General features: G+C 41.8%; 3 protein-coding genes across 4 annotated transcripts; 1 reads left to right on the top strand and 2 right to left on the bottom strand.

The window, feature by feature from the left end:
• Window positions 1-7,244: 7,244 nt before the first annotated feature.
• Window positions 7,245-16,180, bottom strand: LOC106584546 (uncharacterized). The gene is made up of 4 exons (XM_014169964.2): window positions 15,342-16,180; window positions 14,962-15,014; window positions 14,739-14,827; window positions 7,245-12,034 (listed from the first exon to the last, which is right to left on the bottom strand). The coding sequence occupies exons 1-4, from the start codon at window positions 16,127-16,129 to the stop codon at window positions 9,074-9,076; spliced, it is 3,891 nt and encodes a 1,296-aa protein (XP_014025439.2). The 5' UTR covers window positions 16,130-16,180; the 3' UTR covers window positions 7,245-9,073.
• Window positions 16,181-19,531: 3,351 nt separating this feature from the next.
• Window positions 19,532-23,973, bottom strand: ticam1 (TIR domain containing adaptor molecule 1). 2 transcript variants are annotated; one of them, XM_014169961.2, is made up of 2 exons: window positions 23,884-23,973; window positions 19,532-22,122 (listed from the first exon to the last, which is right to left on the bottom strand). In XM_014169961.2, the coding sequence occupies exon 2, from the start codon at window positions 21,974-21,976 to the stop codon at window positions 20,003-20,005; it is 1,974 nt and encodes a 657-aa protein (XP_014025436.2). In that variant the 5' UTR covers window positions 21,977-22,122; window positions 23,884-23,973; the 3' UTR covers window positions 19,532-20,002. The 2 variants fall into 2 exon arrangements, with proteins under 2 accessions (XP_014025436.2, XP_014025434.2); XM_014169959.2 differs by lacking the exon at window positions 23,884-23,973 and adding an exon at window positions 22,612-23,052.
• On the top strand, window positions 23,597-26,392 carry bet1l (Bet1 golgi vesicular membrane trafficking protein-like). Its single transcript, XM_014169962.2, has 4 exons — window positions 23,597-24,004; window positions 24,276-24,361; window positions 24,519-24,575; window positions 24,709-26,392. Exons 1-4 carry the CDS (start codon window positions 23,878-23,880, stop codon window positions 24,874-24,876), a joined length of 438 nt encoding a protein of 145 aa, XP_014025437.1. The 5' UTR covers window positions 23,597-23,877; the 3' UTR covers window positions 24,877-26,392.
• Window positions 26,393-27,063: the final 671 nt, after the last annotated feature.

Below are 27,063 nucleotides of genomic sequence, written 5' to 3'. Positions count from 1 at the left end.
TGCCGTTGTGCCCTTGAGCAAGGAACGACAACTGTTCCACAGGGCGCCCAGTGTGGCAGCCCCCCTGCTCCAACCTCTCCAATTTGTATATGTACAGTCGTGGCCAAAAGGTCTGAGAATGACACATTAATTTCCACAAAGTTTGCTGCTTCATTGTCTTTAGGTATTTTTGTCAGATGTTACAATGGAATACTGAAGTATAATTACAAGCATTTCATGTGTTTAAAGTGTCAAAGGCTTTTATTGACAATTACATGAAGTTGACGGTGTTGCAGTGTTGACCCTTCTTCAAGACCTCTGCAATCTGCCCTGGCATGCTGTCAATTAACTTCTGGGCCACATCCTGACTGATGGCAGCCCATTCTTGCATAATCAATGCTTGGAGTTTGTCAGAATTTGTGGGTTTTTTTGTTTGTCCACCTGCCTCTTGAGGATTGACCCCAAGTTCTCAATGGGATTAAGGTCTGGGGAGTTTCCTGGCCACAGACCCAAAATATCAATGTTTTGTTCCCCTTAGATAGCACTTTTGCCTTACGGCAAGGTGCTCCATCATGCTGGAAAAGGCATTGTTCGTCACCAAACTGTTCCTGGATGGCCGACATATGGCTCTGGTCAAAAGTAGTACACTATATAGTGAATAGGGACAGACCTGACACACCCCTCTGACATACGTAATACAGTTGCTAGATTGTGGGGTGTAATGTGGGATATAGGCCTATTTATATAGAACCATAAGGACTAAAACAGTCAGTTGTAGAAAAGTAAAACTCAAAAAATATGTATCTGGGAAAAACACTGAGTGTACAAAACATTAGGAACCCATTCCTAATGTTGAGTTGTACCCCTTCTGCCCTCAGAACAGCCTCAATACATCGGGGCATGGACTCTACAGGGATGCTGGCCCATGTTGATTCCAATGCTTCCCAGGGTGTTTTCTGTGGAGCCAGATAGCTACCAAAAGTTTGAACATACGTATTGCTAGGTTCGTAAGAAAACCCATACATAAATTGCTAGGATCGTAAGAAAACCCATGCATGAAACATAAACGGGAAATTTCATCTGTGAACATACAAACACCATGTTACGATTATGGTCTAACATTTTAGGCTTGAACAAATCTTGTGTTGCAATTCTGACGTACAATAATAACCTTCAGAGTTTTGGCAGTTTCATCTCACCAAAAAATGTACACCAAACGGCCTGTGAGGAGTGCAATGCGAACAATCAGAACACAATATAAAAAAAGTCAGGGAAACCAGAAAGAGGTATCCTGCATGTTTTCAAGTTAAAAGTCTCCATTCTCTATTACTCCTCAGTTGAGTTTACTTCACATTTAGGTAGCTAATGTATGGATTTCTTTGCCAGCGCAAGTCTAGACAGCACTAGCTGTGTTATGCCTACAACAGTAAAGTTTCAGTCCGCTAGGTGTATCTCTACAGCATGGGCATATCTCTGGGAGACGTGGATATCCCAATGCACGCACCTTATCAAAATGTTACTAATTTAATATTGAACCATCCCGTTCACTGGGCTCTGTCTGTAATCATAACCAGTAGTATATACCAAGAATAATGAAACATAGAAGAATAATAGATTTTTTGTGAATCTTTTAATTATGTATGACCACTGGAGTCTTTGCCATCCAAAATATTTTTGTTATAGAATATTTTGAAATGTATTTCATCACTCAAAATCTTGCCTAAGCATATTCTCGACCTAAACTGGGACATGCTTAACACTCTGGCCATCCTACAATCTAAGCTTGATGTCCTCAATCTCACACAAATGTATCAATGAACCCAGCAGGTACAACCCCAAATCCATAAACACGGGCACCCTCATAGATATCATCCTAACCAACTTGCCCTCCAAATACACCTCTGCTGTTTTCAATCAAGATCTCAGCGATCACTGCCTCATTGCCTGCATCCATAATGTGTCTGCGGTCAAACGACGACCCCTCATCACTGTCAAACGCTCCCTAAAACACTTCAGCGAGCAGGCCTTTCTAATCGACCCGGGTATCCTGGAATGATATTGACCCAATCTGGTCAGTAGAGAATGCCTGGTTATTCTTTAAAAGTGCCTTCCTCACCATCTTAAATAAGCATGCTCCATTTAAAAAATGTAGAACCAGGAACAGATATAGCCCTTGGTTCACTCCAGACCTGTCTGCCCCTGACCAGCACAAAAACATCCTGTGGTGTTCTGCATTAGCATCGAATAGCCCCGTGATATGCAACTTTCAGGGAAGTTAGGAACAAATATACACAGGCAGTTAGAAAAGCTAAGGCTAGATTTTTCAAGCAGAAATTTGCATCCTGTTGCACAAACTCAAAAAAATTCTGGGACACTAAAGTCCATGGAGAACAAGAGCACCTCCTCCCAGCTGCCTATTGCACTGAGGCTAGGAAACACTGTCACCACCGATAAATACACTATAATTGAGAATTTCAATATGCATTTTTCTACGGCTGGCCATGCTTTCCACCTGGCTACCCCTACCCCGATCAACAGCCCTCCACCCCCCACAGCAATTCGCTGATTCTCATCTCTGTATACATCAATGATGTCGCTCTTGCTGCTGGTGATTCTCTGATCCACCTCTACGCAGACGACACCATTCTGTATACCTCTGGCCCTTCTTTGGACACTGTGTTAACTAACCTGGTTTTAATAAGCCTACATACAGAGTGGAATTCACTAATACAACAGTCAAAATGCCTAATATAAGGCCTACAGTCTGTGCTCCCAAATACTGGAAAAAGTGTGATTCATTAGTTTACATGATCACTACAGTAGCCCCACGCGGCTATACAAATGTATTATGCAATAATATGGCCATTAAATAACACACAACAGCATGGCATATTCAGATAGTGGAACAAGCCTAAATCACATTAACTTTCTATTTTGCAGCTCAGGCGGTTTTTCTAGACAAGGCTCTTCTGTGTCTTTATAGTATCATTCTCACACAAGTCATTTGCTGAAGGCCCAAGCCTATATTATGCCATCTACTGATATAACGTCATTATCGAATTGCATTCTAAAACAAGCTCTAGACTTTTATTTTGGAAATTAACCTCTCTAGGGTATGTGGGACGAAATCGTCCCACCTAGTCAACAGCCAGTGGAATCGAGTGGCGCGATATTCAAATACCTATTACTTCTAATTTCTCAAACATATGACTATTTTACACCATTTTAAAGACAAGACTCTCGTTAATCTAACCACATTGTCCGATTTCAAAAAGGCTTTACAACGAAAGCAAAACATTAGATTGTCAGGAGAGTACCCAGCCAGAAATAATCACAACCATTTTTCAAGCTAGCATATAATGTCACAAAAACCAAAACCACAGCTAAATGCAGCACTAACCTTTGATGATCTTGATGATTTGATGACACTCCTAGGACATTATGTTATACAATACATGCATGTTTTGTTCAATCAAGTTCATATTTATATCAAAAAACAGCTTTTTACATTAGCATGTGACGTTCAGAACTAGCAAACATACCGAAAACTTCCGGTGAATTTACTAAATTACTCACGATAAACGTTCACAAAAAACATAACAATTATTTTAAGAATTATAGATACAGAACTCCTTTATGCAATCGCGGTGTCAGATTGTAAAATAGCTTTTCGGCAAAAGCACATTTTGCAATATTCTGAGTAGATAGCTCGCCATCACGAGCTAGCTAATTTGACACCCACCAAGTTTGGTGTTCACTAAACTCAGAATTACTATAAGAAAAATTGGATTACCTTTGCTGTTCTTCGTGAGAATGCACTCCCAGGACTTCTACTTCATCCACAAATGTTGTTTTGATTCAAAATAATCCATAGTTATGTTCAAATATCCTCTGTTTTGTTCTTGCGTTCAAGACACTATCCGAACAGTGACGCGTATCGTGACAAAAAAAATCTAAATATTCCATTACCGTACTTCGAAGCATGTCAAACGCTGTTTAAAATCAATTTTTATGCGATTTTTCTTGTAAAATAGCGATAATATTCCGACCGGGAGATGTCTTTTTCGTTCAAAGACTGAAAATGTAAAATGGCCTCTTCACGTGCACGCGCGCACCCGTCTCATTGTTCTCAGATCGACCACTATCCAAATGCGCTACTGTTTTTCAGCCAGGGGCTGCAAAGTCATCATTCAACGTTCTGGCGCCTTCTGAGAGCCTATGGGAGCCTTAGAAAGTGTCACGTTACAGCAGAGATCCTCTGTTTTCGATAAAGAGAGTGTAGAAGGCCAAGAAATGGTCAGAGAGGGCACTTCCTGTACAGAATCTTCTCAGGTTTTGGCCTGCCATATGTGTTCTGTTATACTCACAGACACCATTCAAACAGTTTTAGAAACTTTAGGGTGTTTTCTATCCAAATCAAACAATTATATGCATATTCTAGTTTCTGGGCAGTAGTAATAACCAGATTAAATCGGGTACGTTTTTTATCCGGATGTGAAAATACTGCCCCCTACCCTAGAGAGGTACCGGGAGCTGCAAAGCATCTCTGACGTCTGGGCTAGAGTTGCTTGATTGACTAGTTAGCTTCGAATAGCTACGTTTGGTTCATGTCCTTTGCAGATGCCATGTATTTGGTAGCTATCTGGCTCCATAGTTTTCACACTTGGTCCCTTTCAGCCAAATCTTTTAAATTCAGTGCGGTTCTCTTCTCGAGAGGTGGTCAGAGTTCGGTTTGCTTGAATTCTGTGGTCCGGTTCCCTTTTTAAGGGCAATGCGAACACAAAGCTCCCCAGGTTCGTTTGTTATTTTCCCCTCACCACACACTAGACTACTGCAACGCTGTTTCCCCTGCCCTAAATCCCCTTCATATTGGAGAGAAGATGATGATGCGCAGGTTCGCAGACAAAAACGTCTGCTGTTTTTGGAAATTGATTAGCGATTTGTCAATGTACAGGCATTCCAAAATATGTGTGAAGTTTTATACTGACTTGATGTTCAGATTATTTATTTGCAATATGTTGATCTATATGCTGAGAGCTTCATAAACTGTTTATTCGATTGTGTGGGTGAATAGTGTGAGAAGACAACATATTTGATGAAAATCACAACATAGGGTATAAAATCCATTCTAGCTCTTAAAGGGGCAGTAGCCTACATTGGGTGTAACATTTTCAATTAGGCCTACAGCATTATTTAATCAGCATTTATTCTACTGGTATTTAATCTGTTACCAATAATATTTACATGTTAATACTATCTTCTGATTACAATTATTATGTCTAATCTTTTACCTAAATGCAATCTATTAGCTTCCAAAATGTACATAGATATATCTAACTGTCCGATAACACAATCTGATGGAAGGGCTTGTCCTGTACTTTTACCCAGAGTGCATTGAGTGAAGGGTTTGGAGGAGGACTGAGATTAATTATTTTAAAGAGGACTATATGTGAAAACATCCCCACAGTTGTGTTAAGTTGGCTGGATGTCCTTTGGGTGGTGGACCATTCTTGATAAACAACGGAAACTGTTGAGAGTGGAAAAACCCAGCAGCGTTGCAGTTCTTGACACACTCAAACCGATGTGCCTGGCACCTACTACCATGCCCTGTTCAAAGGCACTTAAATATTTTGTCTGGCCCATTCACCCTCTGAATGGCACACATACACAATCCATGTCTCAAGGCTTAAACACTTTTCTTTAACCTGTCTACTCCCCTTCATCTACACTGATTTGAAGTGGATTTAACAAGTGAAGTCAATAAGGGATCATAGCTTTCACCTGGATTCATCTGGTCAGTCTGTCATGGAAAGAGCATGTTTTGTACAGTCAGTGTATGTTACTGTTTGTTCAGTGACAAAATATTGATTATGTGAATGCTATCAAAAACCACAAAGGGGTGAACAGTGTGAAAATATATATTTTTTGTTGCTGTCAATTTATTCATATTGTTAAAGGGAAGGACAGACATTTCAACAGAAATAAGAACCAGGCACATGAGTCTATATCTTATCCGACCACAGCCAAGACAGACATATTAACACACCAGAAAAACAAATATACACAGCATTGTCTTGAGATTCAAACTGTCTAAAGCTGATGGGAGTAAGGAGTGGACTATGGTTTTAAGACTCTGTTTTCCCTATCAACCATTCATCAACATTGACACATGATAGCGTTGTAATCTTACTGTGAGGTATACACCCCTTTCATAACTTCTCAAATGTTTAAACATACCAATCTGTATATTTACAGGGGAGTTGGGGGCCTATACAGGTCAAAGGTTATATTTGTCATTTTTCACACACGTACAAGTGTGTAACCTGTACAAGTGTGTGTGGTGTGAAATGAAATGTGATTTTTGCATATCCCACTCCCCCGGAGACACCCTTGGAGAGTGGGGCCACGGCCAGGAATCAGCCGTTATTGACGGTGACCCTGGAGCAATTAGGGTTTGCTTGCCTTGCTCAATGGCAGATTGACAGATTTTAGTAGGCCCAATACAGTATTTAAAGAAGGTACTAGAGTACAGGAAAGATGTCATTACAAAGCCTTAAAAAGCCTGGATGAGCGTAAATCACTACTGGGATATTAGAGACTTAAACTTCTGCTTAAATACAACGCCACTCACTACCCACTGGGCACAGATGTCAATTCAAAGTATATTCCACAGTGGTCCAACGTAATTTAATTGAAATCATGTGGAAACAACGTTGATTCAACCAGTTTGTGCCCATGTAACAGTGTAGGTTCCGTCCCTCTCTTCACCCCAACCTGGGCTCGAACCAGGGACCCTTGCACACATCAACAACTGACACCCCACGAAGCATCGTTACCCATCGCTCCACAAACGCCACGGCCCTTGCAACGCAAGGGGAACAACCACTTCAGGTCTCAGAGCGAGTGACGTCACTGATTGAAACACTATTAGCGCGCACCACTGCTAACTAACTAGCCATTTCACATCGGTTACACCCAGTAGGTAGTCCTTGACAGCCTCCACTGGTGCAGAATTATCATTATTTGGCTAAGGGGCTGCTGTCCCATTTCACATGCACCGGCTTAAAATAGTTTAGTGGACCAGCCCATGTGACCCTGGTGGGACAGTGTGTCAGAAATACCTGGGCCAATTTATGGTCCCAGTCTGCCCCTGCTTCATCACAACAGTTCTGCGTACAGTATGAGTCACATTGTGGGAAATGTTCAGATGTGTTCTAAATGCCTCAAGTGTACTGTACGTATGCATGGTGGTCAATTATAGTCTGTTAGGTTTTATTTTTGCTTTATTTGTTGAAAGATTGTAGGAAATGACAGTTTGACTATAGTATATTATCAGAAAAAGAGATTCATAGACTATTTTTGTTAACCATATTTAACATACTGTACATGGCTATTATAAATCTGGAGGCATTGGTACAAAATACATCTAAAATCAGCTTCATTTACACCAAATAAAATAAATGCAATAAAAGTTGTTAACAGTAATCACACCAAGCAATGGTCCGCAGCCTTGTAACTGGGTATTCTGTATTTTATTAGGATACCCCATTACTCTTCCTGGAGTCCACGTAAAACATGACATGACACAATACTGAACATTAATAGACAAGAACAGTTATTTGAACACAGGGCTTTGAACTAATTTGTGCTCAAACAGCGTACTGTAAAAGATGCAACTGTAGTATGGCCCATATGTAGAAACGTCACAAAACATTATATTGGATAAATAATATTGTGTATATTGTGTGCTCTATTGAAGGATCTGCCTTAAACTAACTGACCCTCATAAGCTAGTTATAAAAAAATACTCACCTGTTAATATAACTTTAATAAGAATGTAAAAAAATATACATTTATTTTGATCAAATCTGGATAGAACGAGGAATATACTGAATTCAAAGTCTGTTTTTTGTGTCAACATTTATATTCTACTTTTTACCCACAAATCATTCTACCAAAAATGTGTAATTTGTGTCATCTACATGTAGTCTCAGATGAGGCATAATGACAAATAATGAAACTTAATTGTCGAGCACGTTAGACATTGAAATATATTTTCACATGGAACGTAACTGTTAAATTAGATCTGTAAATGTGTAAACCCTATGTTACGACAATTAATTCTATCAATTCTTACATTACGTCACCCTTTACTCGGTTACAGATCTTTTTTTATCTGTACAAACCTTTGTCAGGAATGTGGCATCTGCAAAGGACATGAACCAAACGTAGCTATTCGAAGCTAACTAGTCAATCAAGCAACTCTAGCCCAGACGCCAGAGATGCTTTGCAGCACCCGGTTTAATTTCCAAAATAAAAGTCTAGAGCTTGTTTTAGAACGCAATTCGATAATGACGTTATATCAGTAGATGGCATAATATAGGCTTGGGCTTCAGAAAATGACTTGTGTGAGAATGATACGATAAAGACACAGAAGAGCCTTGTCTAGAAAAACCGCCTGAGCTGCAAAATAGAAAGTTAGTGTGATTTAGGCTTATTCCACTATCTGAATATGCCATGCTGTTGTGTGTTATTTAATGGCCATATTATTGCATAATAGATTTGTATAGCCGCGTGGAGCTACTGTAGTGATCATGTAAACTAATGAATCACACTTTTTCCAGTATTTGGGAGCACAGAGTGTAGGCCTTATATTAGGCATTTTGACTGTTGTATTAGTGAATTCCACTCTGTATGTAGGCTTATTAAAACCATTTACGTTGCACAATCCCATCACGCAGAGGCTAAAGCCATATCAATAAATGAGACAAAACAAAATATTAAGTCTTGGCTATAACCTGTCCTGAGCGAAATTGCCAAGGGGTCCCAAATGGTCAAGACTATCTATAGCCTATTCTTACTGCCAGATCTGTTTTCCCTATCAGCCACTGCATGTGCTTCTTAAACTATTTTGTTTAACATGTATTTAGAGGCTATATTTAGAGATGAGGCATAATGACAAATAATGAAACTTAATTGTTGTGCACTTTGTAGACACTGAAATATATTTTCACATCTCTCAACCTATTGTATTATTTATTTTAATTGGCTGTTTCTCCCCCTGACAAACCAGACTAAAACAGACCAGAAAGTCCTAATGGTATGCAGCAAAAAAGAACACTACAAACAGGATGGTGTATAACAGTGTTTTTGAGGGATTATGCCAAGAAAATGATTCTCTCCACCACATTATATTGCTCCTGGTGCTATCCTGCCCTCCCTCCACTAGGGGCAGTGTACTTGTAGGCTGATGCTCCACTGTCTCTGTGTCTGGCTGATCTTCCTGGTTGCTCAGGTGCTCCTCATCCACAGACTCACTGATGGACGTCATGGACGGTTTGCTGCCTCTTCTGCTTATGCAGGGCCGTTTCCCAAGACTCAAGGCTAAGTCCTTGTTTCGTAGCTTCTGCATTGCCCTTAGACTGTGCATGTACAGCTCCATCTCATCCTCTGACAGAGACACTGTGGAAGCATGGTCCTCCTCGCCCTCCCCTTCACCCTCTTTCCCACTGGCAGATGTATCCGATTGAATGTAGGACTCCCCTTCTCCATTGATAGATTCCATTTCTTCACCTCCAGGATGCTTGGTGTCCAGCCTTACGTCATTGATAGCTTCTTTGTGGCAAGGATTTGACACTTCGTTCGTCATTAATGTATTATCTTCTGGGCTTGATTTTTCTGTGACCTTCACATTTGTGCTCTTACCACCCTCACCCTCATTCATATTGTCCATGTTCATGCTAAACTCGTCTACCAACTCATTTTGATCATCTACTACAATTTCCTTTACTTCTACATCTGCAGTTTCTTCCTCTACAATCTCCTCCTCCTTCTCTTCCTCTACAATCTCCTCTTCCTCTACAATCTCCTCCTCCTCTTCCTCTACAATCTCCTCTTCCTCCCACTCTATCCACTTAACATCCTCCTCCTCTAAATCCTCCATCTCTTCTTCAACTACCACCTCCTCCATTTCTTTCTCCATTTCCCCCTCTCTCTTCACCACCTCCTCTCCTTCCTTCACCATTCCTTCTATCTTTTCCCGTATCATAATTTCTTCTTTCTCCTTCTCCACTTCCTCCTCTGTTTCCTCCACCTCTCCTATCTCCTCCAACTCCTTTGTCCCAACCACCATCTCCTCTTCCACAACTATCTCCTCTTCTTCTATTTCCCATTCGTACTCCTCCACATATTCCCCCACCATGTCCTCCTCTTCCTCTTCCACAGTCCCCTCCCAGTCTTTTACTATTTGATTTTTCTTTAGAAATGGTTGTCTATCACTTGCGTCTATCTCCTTCTTTGTAAGAACTAAATACTTCTTATTGTTCATCATTACCAGTTCAACTTCCTTATGAATATCTTCTTCTTTGAACTTTGAGCCCTTGTCAGTGTCTTTATCATAATCATACCTCACATAGTTTGACATCTCTCCATCTACATCATCATAATCCTCGTTGTCAATAGAATGCCGTTTGTCTTCATTGCATAAAGTGTTTGACACTTCAAATGATAGTTCATCCTTCACTTTATCTGTTTGTTTTCTCATCATTAATTTCTCCAATGATGTCCATTCCTTAATGACAATGGAATCATCTTTCAACGCTGTCCCACTGGTTTCTTCCTCCAGTGTGTCCGTACAGGGCACAGCAAAGTTTTGGTGCTCAGTGGTGATCTTTTCCTCTGTCTCTGTCATTGAAGTGAAATCTTTTGGGTCAGCATCCACAGGCTCTAGCATGGCTATAGGTGTGTCTACTATTTCTGTGAATGGGCTTGTTGACCATTCATCTGTGTTGGCTGAGAGAGGGTTCTCCATTTCATGTGACTCATCAGATCTCTCATATCCACAACTGGCCCCCCGCAGAGTCATCTCAGCAGAGACATGCTTTGACCCCATTTCAGTTTGTGACTGTTGGAAACTGCCTTGTGTTGCGTCTATCAGAGTTTGTGTTTGTGAAAGTGCTGTGTCTACTGGAGTTTGTGAAGGTGTTGTGTTTGGTAATGGGGTTTGTGTTTGTGAAAGCTTGCTGTCCTGGTGCATCTGGGTCTGAGGAGGCAGAATGTTCTCCTCAGACCCCTGGACGCCTGAGCTCACATTGAGGATTTGTGCCCTGAGAGCAGCAGCAGTGTTCAGGGCAGTGTGAGTCCTGAGAAGACCTCCTGCCTCTTCTGACAGAAGTTTAGGTTCAGACTCTTTTTCTGTACTTAATCCAGAGCTGAAGTGTTCTGGGTTTGATTTAAGAGACCCCTGTTGATCTACAGGCTTGTCTTCAGGTGTTCCACGAGTATCAGCTGAAACACAGGAGTGAGTTTCTACTTCCTCTGTGGATGGATAACTCTGGGCTGTGCAGGCTGTTGAATCCCCTTCATGCAATTGATCACTTGTTCGATTCCCTCTATGGGTGAAGCTCGGACTCCCACTCTCCACTCTACCAAACCCCTGACAGTATGGTGGGGCCACAACATTACCAAACATAAAGCTATTGGTCTGGCTGCCTGGGACTGGGACTGCTGTGCTGTTCTTCAACCTGACAATGTTATCTGAATGTGTTATGTCTGTGCTGATGGCAGATCCACCCTTCTCCATTTCCATCTGCATCAGAGCACTTCCCTCCACACTGGAAACAGACGTATCACCATTTTGGCTCACAGCAGCAGGTTGATCAGTTGAATCTGACTCGCTGCTGGGGATCAGTGAGGCCTGTTTCCCTCTCAGCTCTGCTGGGGCTGATCGGAATGTTGGGTCTATTTTCTCAGGTTTCACTGACTCCTGCCAAGACGTGCTGTCTGGGATACCAGGAGACATTTTGCACGTAGACAGAGAATCTGTTGCCTGCAGCCCAAACCCTTTCCTGCCCTGTGGTGGCAGTGGTTGTACCTCAGGCCTTTTTGAAAGCTTTTCCTGTGGAAATGTGCTTTCCTGTGGGATCTGTGATGGTTCCACTGCTCCCTTCTCTTTCTCTTGGGTCTCATCCTCTCTCTGGGTGAAGTAGTCCCGCACCTTCGCCAATCGTGCTGCCTTTCGCCGGTTTCTTCTGCTGGAGTTCCGGCTGCTCTCAATCTGTCAAACAACAAGAAGGATAGATTCAGTTCATCTTTCCCACACAATGCCTCCTCAATGGTTAGGCTTGTTTGGTGAGGATGATATCTAGAGAGGCACGTTCAGATTAAGCCAAAACATATTTATATACATTTAATCTTGGCCCCCGAACAAAATCTCACATGAGCACTGGCCTCTGGCCAGTAACATTATAATGTGTTTGTTTGTCACGACTCACAAGGGACTAATATACATTTAAAAGAGAGCGTGTTACCAATGCAATGTATAGCTCAGTCACTCATGTGACCATGTAAAACCCCTCTTAGCTCCTGTAAAGCAAAATGTCCTCAAGTGTCATAAAGATGCAACTAGGACAGAATGTTAAAGAAATGACCCTAAGTGCTCAGATGGCAGCGATCACATGACATATTGAGAAAGAGCAACAGGGTTCACACTATCTTGTTTCAGAGGTCACCCCAAAATGTTTAAACCTAACCATAGCATTTTACCATACTTTTTAAATATACAGTAAATAGCAACTAAATTAAACCCTGTTTAAACCCTTAATTAAACTAAATTAAACCCTCCTTGAAGGCCACAATAACAAGAAAATCACTATTCTTTTTTATTTATATACACTGCTCAAAAAAATAAAGGGAACACTTAAACAACACAATGTAACTCCAAGTCAATCACACTTCTGTGAAATCAAACTGTCCACTTAGCAAGCAACACTGATTGACAATAAATTTCACATGCTGTTGTGCAAATGGAATAGACAACAGGTGGAAATTATAGGCAATTAGCAAGACACCCCCAATAAAGGAGTGGTTCTGCAGGTGGTGACCACAGACCACTTCTCAGTTCCTATGCTTCCTGGCTGATGTTTTGGTCACTTTTGAATGCTGGCGGTGCTTTCACTCTAGTGGTAGCAGGAAACGGAGTCTACAACCCACACAAATGGCTCAGGTAGTGCAGCTCATCCAGGATGGCACATCAATGCGAGCTGTGGCAAGAAGGTTTGCTGTGTCTGTCAGCGTAGTGTCCAGAGCATGGAGGCGCTACCAGGAGACAGGCCAGTACATCAGGAGACGTGGAGGAGGCCATAGGAGGGCAACAACCCAGCAGCAGGACCGCTACCTTCGCCTTTGTGCAAGGAGGAGCAGGAGGAGCACTGCCAGAGCCCTGCAAAATGACCTCCAGCAGGCCACAAATGTGCATGTGTCTGCTCAAACGGTCAGAAACAGACTCCATGAGGGTGGTATGAGGGCCCGACGTCCACAGGTGGGGGTTGTGCTTACAGCCCAACACTGTGCAGGACGTTTGGCATTTGCCAGAGAACACCAAGATTGGCAAATTCGCCACTGGCGCCCGGTGCTCTTCACAGATGAAAGCAGGTTCACACTGAGCACGTGACAGAGTCTGGAGACGCCGTGGAGTCTGGAGACACCTTGAATTCTAAATAAATTACCAACATTGTCACCAGCAAAGCACCCTCACACCACCTCCTCCATGCTTCACGGTGGGAACCACACATGCGGAGATCATCTGTTCACCTACTCTGCGTCTCACAAAGACACGGCATTTGGAACCAAAAATCTCACATTTGGACTCATCAGACCAAAGGACAGATTTCCACCGGTCTATGATCCATTGCTCATGTTTCTTGGCCCGAGCAAGTCTCTTCTTATTATTGGTGTCCTTTAGTAGTGGTTTCTTTGCAGCAGTACGACCATGAAGGCATGATTCACGCAGTCTCCTCTGAACAGTTGATGTTGAGATGTGTCTGTTACTTGAACTCTGTGAAGCATTTATTTGGGCTGCAATTTCTGAGACTGGTAACTCTAATGAACTTATCCTCTGCAGCAGACCTCTGCAGAAGTCCTCTGGGTCTTCCTTTCCTGTGGCGGTCCTCACGAGAGACAGTTTGATCATAGCGCTTGATGGTTTTTGTGACTGCACTTGAATAAACTTTCAAAGTTCATGAAATTTTCTGGATTGACTGACCTTCATGTCTTAAAGTAATGGACTGTCGTTTCTATTTGCTTATTTGAGCTGTTTTGCCATAATATGGACTTGGTCTTTTACCAAATAGGGCTATCTTCTCTATACCACTCATACCTTGTCACAACACAACTGATTGGCTCAAACGTATTAAGAAGGAAATAAATTCCACAAATTAACTTTTAACAAGGCACACCTGTTAATTGAATTGCATTTCAGGTGACTACCTCATGAAGCTGGTTGAGAGAATGCCAAGAGTGTGCAAAGCTGTCATCAAGGCAAAGGGTGGCAACTTTGAAGAATCTCAAATCTCAAATATATTTTGATTTGATTAACACTTTTTTGGTTACTACATGATTCCATGTGTGTTATTTCATAGTATTGTCTTCACTATTATTCTACAATGTAGAAATAGTAAAAATAAAGAAAAACCCTTGAATGAGTAGGTGTGTCCAAATGTTTGACTGGTACTGTGTGTATGTGTGTGTGTGTGTGTCTGTGTGTGTGTGTATATATATATATATATATTGTGTGTGTTTTAATCAGACCTTTATTTTAATAAGGAGTCTCATCGAGACCCAGTCTCATTTTCAAGCCCTGCAAAGGCCCATTTGAAAAAGTTAAGTAAAAGTTCTGTAGATCTATGTATCACTAAAAAAACACTAGATAAATGACACATCATTAGATGTTCAGAAATCCAAATGCCACAGGTATTACTCACCATTAAGTTCTGACGATCATCTTGGAGTGCTCCTGACTGAGACTCAGAAGTGTTCACACTAGCCATCTTTCCTCCACAGTTGTGTACGTCTAAAGAGGAATGATTGACATTAGTTAAGGATATATTCTAATTGGTTTTAGTTAATGACTTCATCTAATTGATTTTATCCGCTGTACGTCTGAGTCATTTGACTTTTTAATGATTTAGTACAGTGAATGATTACCTGAAGATTCAGCATTGGTTGACGACCAGTTTTCATCACAGGGAAACTCATGACTGTAAATAAATTAAATGAAAGCTCGGGCAAAAAGACCCCAACAACAATTGTCCAACATTTACTGTAATATCATCATTTTATAATAAACTGTCAGTTGGTTTATCTTTAGGAAGTAAAAATATATAGATTTTTGGGATGAAAAAAGGGTGTATGTTAAGGTGAGGCAATATCAATATGAAAGCATGGTGTAGCTGTCACTTTACTGGACCACTAGACTGGACCACACATAACCCCTCTATTCATTTGATAAGAAAGTACTAGCATTCAATCATTCCATCAATCGACACTCAAAACAAACCTGTTTTGATTAATCTGACCATCCTCACCTGATGGCTTTCAGGATGCTTTTCCTGCGCCCGCTTGTGTCTTTTTGTGGTTTCTCTTTAGGCTCCTTGATTTTCTGGTGACAAAACATCACATAGTTCTGGTCACTATTGTTGGCCCAGAAAGTCCCAACCGGGGTCTCGTACCGGAGACAGAAATCCACTCTGGTCCCCTTTTCCCCAAAGGGGGGCACCAGGGTGAGCTTGAATGAGAAGCAGTCAGTGTCTCCATCACTGGACCCTGGTATGTACTCTGCCAGCAGGTCAAAGTGCGTGGCCCAGGCATCCAGAGAGGTGCGGATGTACACCATCTTATCAAAGGAGACATTGAGAACACGTACCACCCCCCTTAGTATTGTAGTCTGGTGGAGTAACTCAATACTCTCCAGCTCTAGCTTCTGCTCCTGAACTCTCAGGGCCATGGCTTCTTGGGATGGTGAAGGAGTGTATAACGAGGACAAGTAGTATTCCTCTACCTCTTTCTCTCCCTCCATGGCATTGAAGTTCAGCGGAATTGTTATGTCCCACGAGTCAAACTCTTTCACTTTCACCAGGTTTAGGCCGAGGGCGTCCGCAAAGGACACTCTCCGAGAGCTGGATGGGGTGAGTTCGAGCTCACAGTCCTTTAAGTCATTGGCGCTCCTTCTCCGTGGGAGAGGAGAGGACTTGGGCCTGATGCCACCGATCACCTCCGCGTCGTTCGCCTCATCCCCATCCCAGGTGATGAGCCCTGGGACACCCAGGAGGCTGCTGACCGTGGTGGGTATTGGTTCGACTGCAGCAGGCTCCATTGGGCTGTCTAGTGACAGAGTGAAGGGGAATCGCAGAGCCGAGTTCTCTGCTTTTCTCTGGCAACTGACATTCAACATGCTGTGACTAAACAGATGGATTCGAGTTACAGATGACATTGTAGCAAGGGCCAGCACTATAAATAGGTCAGAAGGGACTTCAACTATGCAGTGTGGGCTCAGGAGATACTGAGAACATATCATCTCAATGCCTTTTCTTTGAGACACTACTTTGCAACAATGATATACATAGTAATCCATTGGAATTATAGGTTGATTTCAACTAACTTCCCCATTTCATTCCAACTAATCTCGGGACCGAGAACCAGATCTCATCTGCGCGCTGTCACAAAAGACTATATTCGAACCAAACAACGTTTTCTATGATAGAAGACAACAAACTATGTGGAAAGTAATCTTCTTCAACTTCTCCTAATAAGGGTTGAAGGGTTAATTGTGTAATAAATACTGGATAAAACATGTTTGATTTGAAGATGATACTCCTTATAGACACTTCAGGTTAACTGCCAACACGCCCCAAAATGTTTCAAATATTAAAAGCCTTTTTTTTCTATCATAATGTCCAAAACTCTGCACTCTGCAGAACATAACATACTTTGCCTTATCAGAAATAACATTATTTAAGGGTTAACCCCATTGTGCAACTCAAAATGGCAAACAATGACCACATAGCATCTTATCAGAATTCACTATGTACAGTTTCCTTTTTGATGATGAATGTTTCATCAGAGTGTACCTTTTATCTGTGAGAATGTGGCATGCCCAACCCAAATCATGCAGGGACTGAATGTGGTTAAGAAGAAAGTAGCTATAAAAGACTCAAACCGATCAAACCATCACAAGAAACACAGGTAGCCAAAAGCAGAAATGCCTTTCTACTAATACCAGACAGCATGTAGGAATGCTCTCTGAAGACACTCTTGTACTGCAAAGCTGACAACTGAAATTCACGACAAACAAACAGATATGGACACAGAGAAAGAGAAGTTAGAAGTACAGCCAGTAGAAGGGATGTTAAGAGAGGTAAAGGTAGGTGGAGTAATTTCCAAGGAGCCAGAGATGAAAAAGCTGTGGTCAGGGTCAGTCAGAGTCCCTGACACTGTTCCAGTAAAGAGTGAGGTCCTCAAGACAGACCTCAGCACTGTTTGCGAGGACATCCCCACAGAAACAGCCAGTCTGCCGGGTGACATTCAGTCTGAGCCCTCAGACAGCAACAAAACTCGTGAGGGAGAGGACACAATACATGGAGATCCAGATCCCTCTACAAAGCCCACGCTCTCCTACGTCGCCCTGATCGCCAAAGTCATCCTCTCCTCCTCCTCTCTGAAGCTCAACCTAGCCTCTATCTACAGGGCCATGGAGGAGCGGTTCCCCTATTTCAGGGCCCGGGGGTTGGGGGGTCAGGGCCAGGGCTGGAGGAACAGCGTGAGGCACAACCTGTCCTTGAACGAGTGCTTTGTGAAGGTAAAGTATACTGAACAAAAATATAAATGCAACATGCAACAATTTCAGTTCATATAAGGAAATCTGTCAATTGAAATACATTCATTAGGTCCTAATCTATGGCGTTCATGACTGGGTGGGGGCGCAGCCATGGGTGGGCATGGGAGGGCATAGGCCAACCCACTTGGGAGCCAGGCCCACCCATTGGGGAGCCAGGCTCAGCCAATCAGAATTAGTATTTCCCAACAAACGGGCATTATTACAGATAGAAATACTCCTGTTTCATCAGCTGTCCGGGTGGCTGGTCTCAGACAATCCCGTAGGTGAAGAAGGCACATGTCTAGGTCCTGGGCTGGCCTGGTTACACATGTTCTGTGGTTCTGAGGCCGGTTGGACGTACTGCACATTTCTCTAAAATGACGGAGGCGACTTATGGTAGAGAAATTAACATTCAATTCTCTGGAAACAGCTCTGGTGGACGTTCCTGCATTCAGCATGCCAATTGCATTCTCCCACAAAACTTGAGACATCTGTGGCATTGTGTTGTGTGACAAAACAGTACATTTTAGAGTGGCCTTTTATTGTCCCCAGCACAAGGGGACCTGTGTATTGATCATGCTGTTTAATCAGTATCTTGATATGCCACACCTGTCAGGTGGATGGATTATCATGGCGAAGAAAAAATGCTCACTAACGGATGTAAGCAAATTTGTGCACAAAATTTGACATAAATAATATGTTTGTGCATACAGAACATTTCTGGGATCTTTTATTTCAGTTCATGAAACATGGGACCAAAACTTGACATGTTGCATTTGTATTTTTGTTCTGTATAAAAGGACCATAATTGGAAATAAGTAATTGTTTTATCCTTGATAGTTTTTTTAATAAAGTAGGTATTGGCTGTATAGCCAATGTATTTTTTTAAAAAATATAGTCAAAATTGTATTAAACTATAAATCAAGGTGGGCCGCTGCGAGGACGGGAAGGGCCACCATTGGGGCATCCACCCAGCCCACCTGGGAAACTTCCTGCTGGGGGACTTCAGGCAGCACAGGAAGGCCAGGAGGAGCAGGCACCAGAGGGAGCTGGAGGACAGCTACAGTATGGCTGGCTCTCTGGGCTGGTCCTGGACAGAGCTAGGCTGTAGCCATCGGGAGAGGCACTGTGGGGGTAGAAGTGGGCTGCATGGATCCTGGAGCTGGATGAAGCCACTGTACCCTCCACAGGAACCTAGAGGTTATTATGACACTACTGGGTCTGTGGACTGGACTTTGCCTTTCTATTACTCACAGAGGCTCCATGGAGGTGGAGTGGGATCTCTGGGACCTTAATACCCAATCGAGAGGTTCCTGGACTCTTATGACAGACCTATACGACCAGAGAGATGGTGCTATGATTGGCCCATGAAACCCACATGGAGACTACATAGCTGGGACATACATGGCCCAAATCATGTGTGCATGACCAGGGAAAAGGAGTCATGTAACAGTGTGTTACTGAGACTGCACACGCTCTACTCCCTGCCGGGCTGCCAATGGAGGTCCCCAGTCTTCAAGAACATTATATTCCCTTAGCCAGTATTTTACCAACCTGTTGTAAAGGATATTACAATCAGAAAACCAGATATGGGGGGGAAATACAGATACATGTCTGACTACATTGTATCATGACTGACTACATTGAACTTCTTGTTTATTTTGCTATCCCATACACTACATGTTTTACACATGCACATTCACTGACATTTCTACAAACTCTGCATTTATCTAAAGCTTTGTTTGTATTTTATATAAAATGTTATGCACCTCTAGACTATTGATTGAATAAAATGTCATCATGCTTGAATTCCTTTATGCTGCTCCATTGTTGATCCAAACATAGTTGGCCTTGTTAAGTTAAACACAGTATCAACAAATAGGTTCAGGTAAAAAGAAGAACTGGAGCCTTATGTATTTATTGCATATCAGAAGTGATTGAACACAATGGGAAAAAAAACACTGATAGAATTTTAAAAGAGAAACAATTAAATTAAACCACAACAAACTTATCTTATTTCCTATTCACCAGTTTGCACCAATCCCTTCATTCTCGGTGTACCTGAGACTGCACCATTGTCTCCAGATTTAAAATGATAGCTTTTGCAAGCGATGACAGTTGATTCAAAATGAGGACTTTCACTTAAATGGTACAGGACATCAGAAATGATTTGTTTAAGCAATCAACTAATGTAACATTGAACTATGATCATAGTCAATGCAAAAACACCACCAATACACAAAATGGCCATCAAGAAGAAAATAAACAGGATTTCTGTTCCAAAAGTGTAATATACTCCTAAATGATTACTCCAGAATAACTAGCTTTCACAAGACCACATTTAACCCTCTTCTTTATTACATCATATTCAATTTAGAACCTGTCCTCTTCATCCCCACTGCTGTCCCCTCCTTGTCCGACAGTCATTTTAGAGTCATTCCCAAACATGACATAGCGAGCATTCTGGATGTGGATGTTTCCTGCTGGGTGACTCCACTCATGTTGCGGTGGTGTCACTGACATATTGGACACATTTATAGGTGTACTTCCTAAAAATGGAGCAGTAAAGTGAGGCATTGCGGGAGTCGAGGGTTGATTGGAACGTTGTTGTTGCAACAAATATCTCTGCATTCTTTCTGTCTCCTGACCACGAATTAAATCCATTTGAAACCTTTCCTCTTGTCGTAGTCTCTCCTGTCTCCTAACCTGCGCCCTCACTGCCTGCTCGCTCAACCACAATCTCCTCTGTTTAGCAATATTTGCTGGAGCCATGGCCCTTTTTGCCTTTTTCTCAAAGGCATTACCTTCCTCTAACGGAATAAAGATCCTCAGAACTTTGGGCATGTTCTCTCGGGGCATACGGTTCTCCTGTGGCAGAAAAGGGATGACAGTGTTGTACTTGTGCAGATTCTCAATGGCATTCATGAGCACAGAACTGGTTTCTACCTCCAGCAGACGGGTGTTGAAGTTGCGAGTAAGCATCAGGATAGTGAAGGCGGAATTGTTGATGGCATCCTCCACACACATGAGGGTGTTCCTGCCTGGGATGGCAAAGTTCTGAGAGAAGGTTGCTCCTTCACCACCAACTATAGACTCTAGTTCCTCTTTTAACTTCTCAGCCATATCCACATCCTCTGCTGCGTGCAGGATGACAAAGGAGAAAAACACTTCCTCCTCCTCCATCTTCTGATTTGGGGTTTTCAATGGAAAACTTGCTGACACTGGTTCAGTGGTAGTTGGATGAAAAGTTGGCCTATTGGTGTTTGAGGGAGGCACAAGGTTATTTTTTGGACATGGTTTGGAATGTGCGTTTGGACTCTCAGGGTTATTGAACTTAGTGTGAGCTGGAGTGAAATTGACAGGAGAAAGGGGTGAAACTCTCACCTCCTCTGACCCCGTTCTGTGTTCACAAGACACTGCAACACTTGTAACTCTGTCCATTTTTCCTTTAACAGGCTTAGGCACATTTTGTGTGGGTGGTATATCCCGAGACGTAACCCTGGAAAAGTATTTAAATGCACCTTCCTCTCCTGTATTTGTACCATAATGTGGAACAGGTGATTGTACAGGCTCCAAATTCATTGGAGGAGGCTGCGATGGGATGTTGCTCGTTTTAAAGCCAACTGTTTCGGATACACTGATCTCCAAGTGAGAAGGGTAGGAACATATGGAGGTGTCGTCCCGTAGGGAGGACGGCGGACTGTGACCACTTCCTGTCTGATTGGGAAAGCCTGATTTTCGTAAAGCTGTGCTCCCTTGGTCCAGTGGCGGGATGGAGCAAAGACCTGATGAGGAGTCCTTAGGGAAACACATCCCACCAACTGTGTCCTCAATCTGAGGCCCACAGACCCTGTTGGCTTCTTCTCTCAGCTGCATCTGTATGTATTCTGATTCGGAACTCTCTTCACTACTGTTCTTGTATGTGGCTAGAACTGTCTGGTAAGCCAAATCCCTCAGAGATGAGTCACACAACCTCTCCTCAGCCAACACCTTGAAAATCCTCGCTAGGTCTGCTAAGGTGCCCACGGTACACTCTTGGAAAGGACCAATACTCACTGTTAAGGCCTCCAACTTGACTCCACACATTCTCATCTTTTCAGCCAGATGTTTAGCAATGATGTTGTTGTCCCCCAAAGCCTGGAGCTTGTTCAGTGCCTCTGACCTCTTCCCCAGGCAGATGAGAGACATGGCATGTACCAGCTCCTCGGCCAGGCTATCACCCAACTTGAAAGTCAGGCTTAGCTGTCTCTCGTATGGGACCTTAGAGAGGATCTTAAAGGCATCCACTAACCCAGTCCCTCGTCTGGGCTCATCTTCTGCATGAGCTTCCCTGTCCATCTCTAACATCTCTTTCTGATGATATGATATCCTTAACTAATGTATTTGAAATCAGATCAACATTGTTTTGCCAGTTACTTCATCCCTTATGGTGTGTAGAAGGCATCATATCTTTGATTCATCAACTTTATTCCACATAAGCACTGACAGGTAAACTGAAATGTAGAGAGACAATCATTGTGAGTAAACTGGAAACATTTCAAAATACATCATACAAATACTGATAAATCAAATGACAAAAACATTGTGCATTGTAACTAGATACTTCTGCAATGCTTTTGCAATAGGTTTATTTAGAATAGGTTTATTTAGAATGTATATATTATGAAAGTCCCCAAGAGCATCAATATTCATTCTACTCACACTAAATAAGACAAAGCAGCAACACTGCTTATTATTTGAATTTTGCCTAATCCTAGGTGGTGCTGTAAAGGTAGGCCTACTACTACTAGGCCGCATACCTGGGTACATCAATTTAGTCCTGTAAGAAATTGCAATGTCAGCGATCGAAAAATCACGAAAGTGGCCTAATTATAGGCCTACACCACCATCATATAATCCATGCTGAAGTAGTAGTAAACCTTGCGACTAGTCATTCATTAAAACGGGTAAAACTGACGGTAAAGTGTGTAAACATCACTTACCGATAAGGAAAAGAGTTAACAACAAATCCACCAGGTCACATATTATGACATATAAATCGCGTTTACATTCCCGGAATTGTATTACGTTCTGTGGTTTTGTCTAGAAAATATACAGCTTTTGTCAAAATTGACTTATCAAATTAGGTTATGGTTAGGGTGAACTAAAATGCAAAACAAAAAATTACTTTAGACGTCAATTTGACAAAATTTGCATCCCATCTTTGCACGACAGCATTCAGAATTTAGCCTCGTTCGAAGTATCGAGATCACATTCTGTCTCTACACGCCGCGAACCAAATAAACGATTTTTATTTCTGGGGCGTAGCTTGCTATTCGTTAGGCTGATTCCTTTGCAAAACGTTTCGTCTGTTGCAATTTTTGCTACAGAAACGGTTTACTCCAAGCGGAAAACGCAAACGGACAATTTATATTGGACAAATGCAGGTAGGTCCCTCCCCGTTTTGTTCAGTTGTCTTCGTTTGCTTCCGTTTGGTTCTTGAACGGTAAACGGTTTCCGTAATGAATACACCCCTGGTCTCAACCAACCTACAGCAGGAAGAGGAAAAGAGAGGCCCAACTCTGCGGAAAATCTGCCCCCCTCCAGCAAATTGCGTTTTTTCGCCCACCAAGCAAGGAGTTTTTGTAATTTTATTTGACTAACTAGGCAAGTCAGTTAAGAACAAATTATTAATTACAATGACGGCCTACACCGGCCGTGAGATATTTGGTCAACAAATATATGTTTCGTAATACTTAAGTTGTTACGAGTGTACTGATATAATATTGATATTTTGGGGCTCAGCGGTTTTAGGCACTGCATCTCCGTGCTAGAGGCGTCTCTACAGACCCTGGTTCGATTCCAGGCTGTATCACAACCGGCCGTGATTGGGAGTCCCATAGGGCAGCGCACAATTGGCCCAGTGTCATTAGGGTTTGGCCGGGATAGGCTGTCATTGTAAATAATAATTTATTCCTAACTGACTTGCCTAGTTAAATAAAAATATAGGACACGTGACATCCCAGCAACTTCGAGAAAAAACACTTCATATCGGAGTTGTCTCGAGATGGCTATGTATATTCATACCATGAGGCTATTAGCATAGCATCTCGCTTCATTGAATGCATGCGGTTGTCGTCCAAAACCCTAATCAAATATTCAAAAAGAGACTACAAGAATGAAATGTATCCACCAATCCAAAGAAAGGCGGGAACTAGATAGCTGGGCTACCTTGTGGACAAATATTTCCATTGTTAGAGCGAAAAGACATGTACCTTGTCAGTACATCCATAATCTTTCCCCCACAGTCATTGCATCCTAACAGCGCAGTGGTTTCAACCGGCTTCCGTAAATTTGCTGGTACGTCAACAGCCAAGATGGCGGACTGGAATCGAGGTAATTTGATAAGTGACACGTCTTCATAATGAACATTGTTGACCTATGTTCTTAATCTAACATTTTTACGGACTAATCGTTTTGAAAGAATTGTATGTAGATTGCTTTTTATGTGTCTAACCCAGTGTGAAGTGTAGATTGTCGAGCTAACGTTAGCTGTCACTGGTCGTAGTTATCTATTAAGTTTGTAAGCAGTACGTTATTTTTTTAACATGATATCTTGCACGTATGTATATATCATATTATTCACTCTCTGTGCTTGTCATGATAGGACAAGGTGCTGTTGACGATATGTTGGACGCGGAAAACAAGCTTCTGGCTGACAATTTGGCGTCCAAAGTTTCCAGATTGAAATCGGTATGTATGACCACAAGTTACATCTAATTTACCGGCGGTATGCCACCAACAGCTTGCAAATAAAGTAGCAGGCATAGCAAGTATTATTGTAAAAGTTAGCTGCTAATATTAACTTAATTAAAAAAGTAAATAAAATAATTTCCTGTTATTTTTAAAGCTTGCCTACGACATTGACAAAGAAGCTGAAGACCAAAATTCATATTTGGATGGTATGGTAAGTCTTGAGTGGGGCAGGGTAATATGAATGTAGCTGTTTGTAGCAAGTGGCTGTCTAGTTCTGCATCAAATTAGTTTCCTGACGTATGTAGCAAATTCATCAATCCACTCTCTTCCTTTTCTGTTTTTAGGATTCCAATTTTCTGAGTGCTACAGGACTGTTGACTGGCAGTGTGAAGAGGTTCTCTGGCATGGTGCGATCTGGAAGAGACAATCGCAAAATCCTCTGCTATGTCTCAGTAGGACTGGTCTTTGTCTTCTTCCTGCTCTACTATCTCATCTACAGGGTCCAGAACTGAAGAGCTTTAACAAGAATGGAACTTTATAGTGTGGCTGGCTACTTTCCTCTCAGTTATACCAAGAAAGACAAAATATAAACTTTTATTGTGAAGGTTTTGGATAGAAAATCACTCACCCATCTCCTCCTCTCCATATAATAATGTCTTCTGCTTGAAATGAGAAATACAGTATGTGCAGATGTGTATATAATTTCTCAGTTATATGAGAACTGTCATTGTATATACATTAAGACCACAGTCATGTAAAACTGAATGTTAATCCCCCCCCCAAAAAAAACCCAACTCATCCTTACCAGGATGCAGTTGAAAGCAGGATAGTCCTTTATTTACATTGATAAATAGCCCTAGAGATTATTGGCAGTATGTCAAAGAATGCCCCAGTGCCCTTTTCACATTACTGAGCCAAGACAGGCAGTACTGACCATAGGTACAATAAGAGATTGTCCTCGGTTTTGGCTTATTCTTGTGTTTTGTAATAGTAGTTTGAAGACATGCTCCGGTACTTTGGCGAATTAGTAAGTATTTAAGACCTCCCGACTTTGGGCTGGATGTGTCAATGTGTAGTTCACACATGCATAATCTATGAGCAGAATTTCTGTCTTACCTCAATTAGCCATGAAATCCCTAGTTTGAAAGCAACTTTTTTCTGGAAACTGTGACGTAGTACGCAATTTTCCGTGAGCGCTACTTTCAGAACTACGGGCTAAAAAGTATACAAAAGTACTGTAGAATCTCTAAGACATTGCCTAAACTTGAACAATCTCTTATTCTGTGATATTCAGTTGTCAATACCCAATGACTTTCAATTATGCTTCAGAAAAACAAGAACAGACTTATCTAATTTACAAACCAAGTAACTGTTCTGGGTTTCAGATTTAGTGCTTTAGCATTGGACCAATTTCTACAACCGTGTGAGTAATAATATACATATTTTCAGCACCTGGCATGTAATTAACCGTTCTTGCATTTCCAAAACAACTACATAACATGATCCTTTTTTTCCAGTGAGTTGTATAAATCCTTGTAATGGATGTGTAATAAACATTTTGATACTACAGTCGACTCCGGATAAGTGAAAACTCCACAGGTCCCAATTCAATTTTTCTTGCTCTGAATATCTGTTCCATTGGTTTGTGTAGTTAATGCAGTCCTGAACCAATGGAACCATTTCACTTATCAGGAGTCAACTAGTTTACAGATGGTAGATGGTTGATTTTACAGCGATAGCAAGACATTTTAATTTAGATTTTAAGGATATTAAATGAGATTTTGTGAAAATCTGTAAGTAATAATTTGCTCAATCTAGCACTATCCAGATCTGAGTGATCCAATTAGTCCATGAGCCAGACCACCAAATTTGGGCCGTCGACGTCTTTAGTGATTTATGTCCCTAGAGGTGGGAAATGTGTGATACCAGTGCAGCAATGGTAGGTTTCTGTGTATCACTCTCATCCCTCCGTCCCATTATTTTTTCCCTTAGGGATTTTACCCTACAATAAACACTCAGTATATGTAACAGTTTTGCTTCCGTCCCTCTCCTCGCCCTCAACCTGTGCTTGAACCAGGGACCCTCAAATCATCGTTACCTATCGCTCCACAAAAGCCACAACCGTTGCAGAGCAAGGGAAATAACTAGGTTTCAGAGCGAGTAACGTCACCGATTGAAACGCTACTAGCACACATTGCTAACTAGCTTGCCATTTCACACTGGTTAAATATACAGAGGTGTTGGTTTTAATTATGTATCATTGGAACGCTTAGATTCACAACTATCCATCAGACACACATTTTTGGAAATGATCCGGACACACAAACTTTGTCCTCCAGGGTACATATCAGAATTACCTGTGTTAATGGCTTGAATAAGGAAACACTGATACATTTTAACATTTGTTTGACAAGTGGTTCAGAAAAGTCATAAAAGTACCTTTCAAATGATATATAACTAACTTTGAAAGCACCAGCTCCAACTATTGTTTAAAAATCGCCCATGTTGGAAGCTTAGCCATAGAAGTCCATGTAATAGGGCAGCTATATTTATAGATTCTAACTTTTTTCCCCCAAAAAGTCAGTTTGATAGAAACATTTATTTTTATTTAACTAGGCAAGTCAGTTAATAACGGCCTACCCTGGCCAACGCTGGGCCAATTCTGCGCCGCCCTATGGGACTCCCAATCACTGATGTGA

Source organism: Salmo salar, chromosome ssa23, assembly GCF_905237065.1.
Source record: "Salmo salar chromosome ssa23, Ssal_v3.1, whole genome shotgun sequence".
Classification (NCBI taxonomy): Eukaryota; Metazoa; Chordata; class Actinopteri; order Salmoniformes; family Salmonidae; genus Salmo; species Salmo salar.
The sequence above is the reverse complement of the archived record's forward strand: the minus strand, read 5'-3'. Positions and strand labels throughout refer to the sequence as shown.

Coding starts and splice junctions, on each gene's coding strand:
- ticam1 (XM_014169961.2), bottom strand. CDS start 21,976: ATGTTAGAGATGGACAGGGAAGCTCATGCAGAAGATGAGCCCAGACGA.
- LOC106584546 (XM_014169964.2), bottom strand. CDS start 16,129: ATGGAGCCTGCTGCAGTCGAACCAATACCCACCACGGTCAGCAGCCTC. Junction 15,015..15,341: donor AGCATCCTGAAAGCCATCAG/GTGAGGATGGTC, acceptor ATTTATTTACAG/TCATGAGTTTCCCTGTGATG. Junction 14,828..14,961: donor AACCAATGCTGAATCTTCAG/GTAATCATTCAC, acceptor ATTCCTCTTTAG/ACGTACACAACTGTGGAGGA.
- bet1l (XM_014169962.2), top strand. CDS start 23,878: ATGTACCTTGTCAGTACATCCATAATCTTTCCCCCACAGTCATTGCAT. Junction 24,005..24,275: donor GATGGCGGACTGGAATCGAG/GTAATTTGATAA, acceptor TTGTCATGATAG/GACAAGGTGCTGTTGACGAT. Junction 24,576..24,708: donor ATTCATATTTGGATGGTATG/GTAAGTCTTGAG, acceptor TTCTGTTTTTAG/GATTCCAATTTTCTGAGTGC.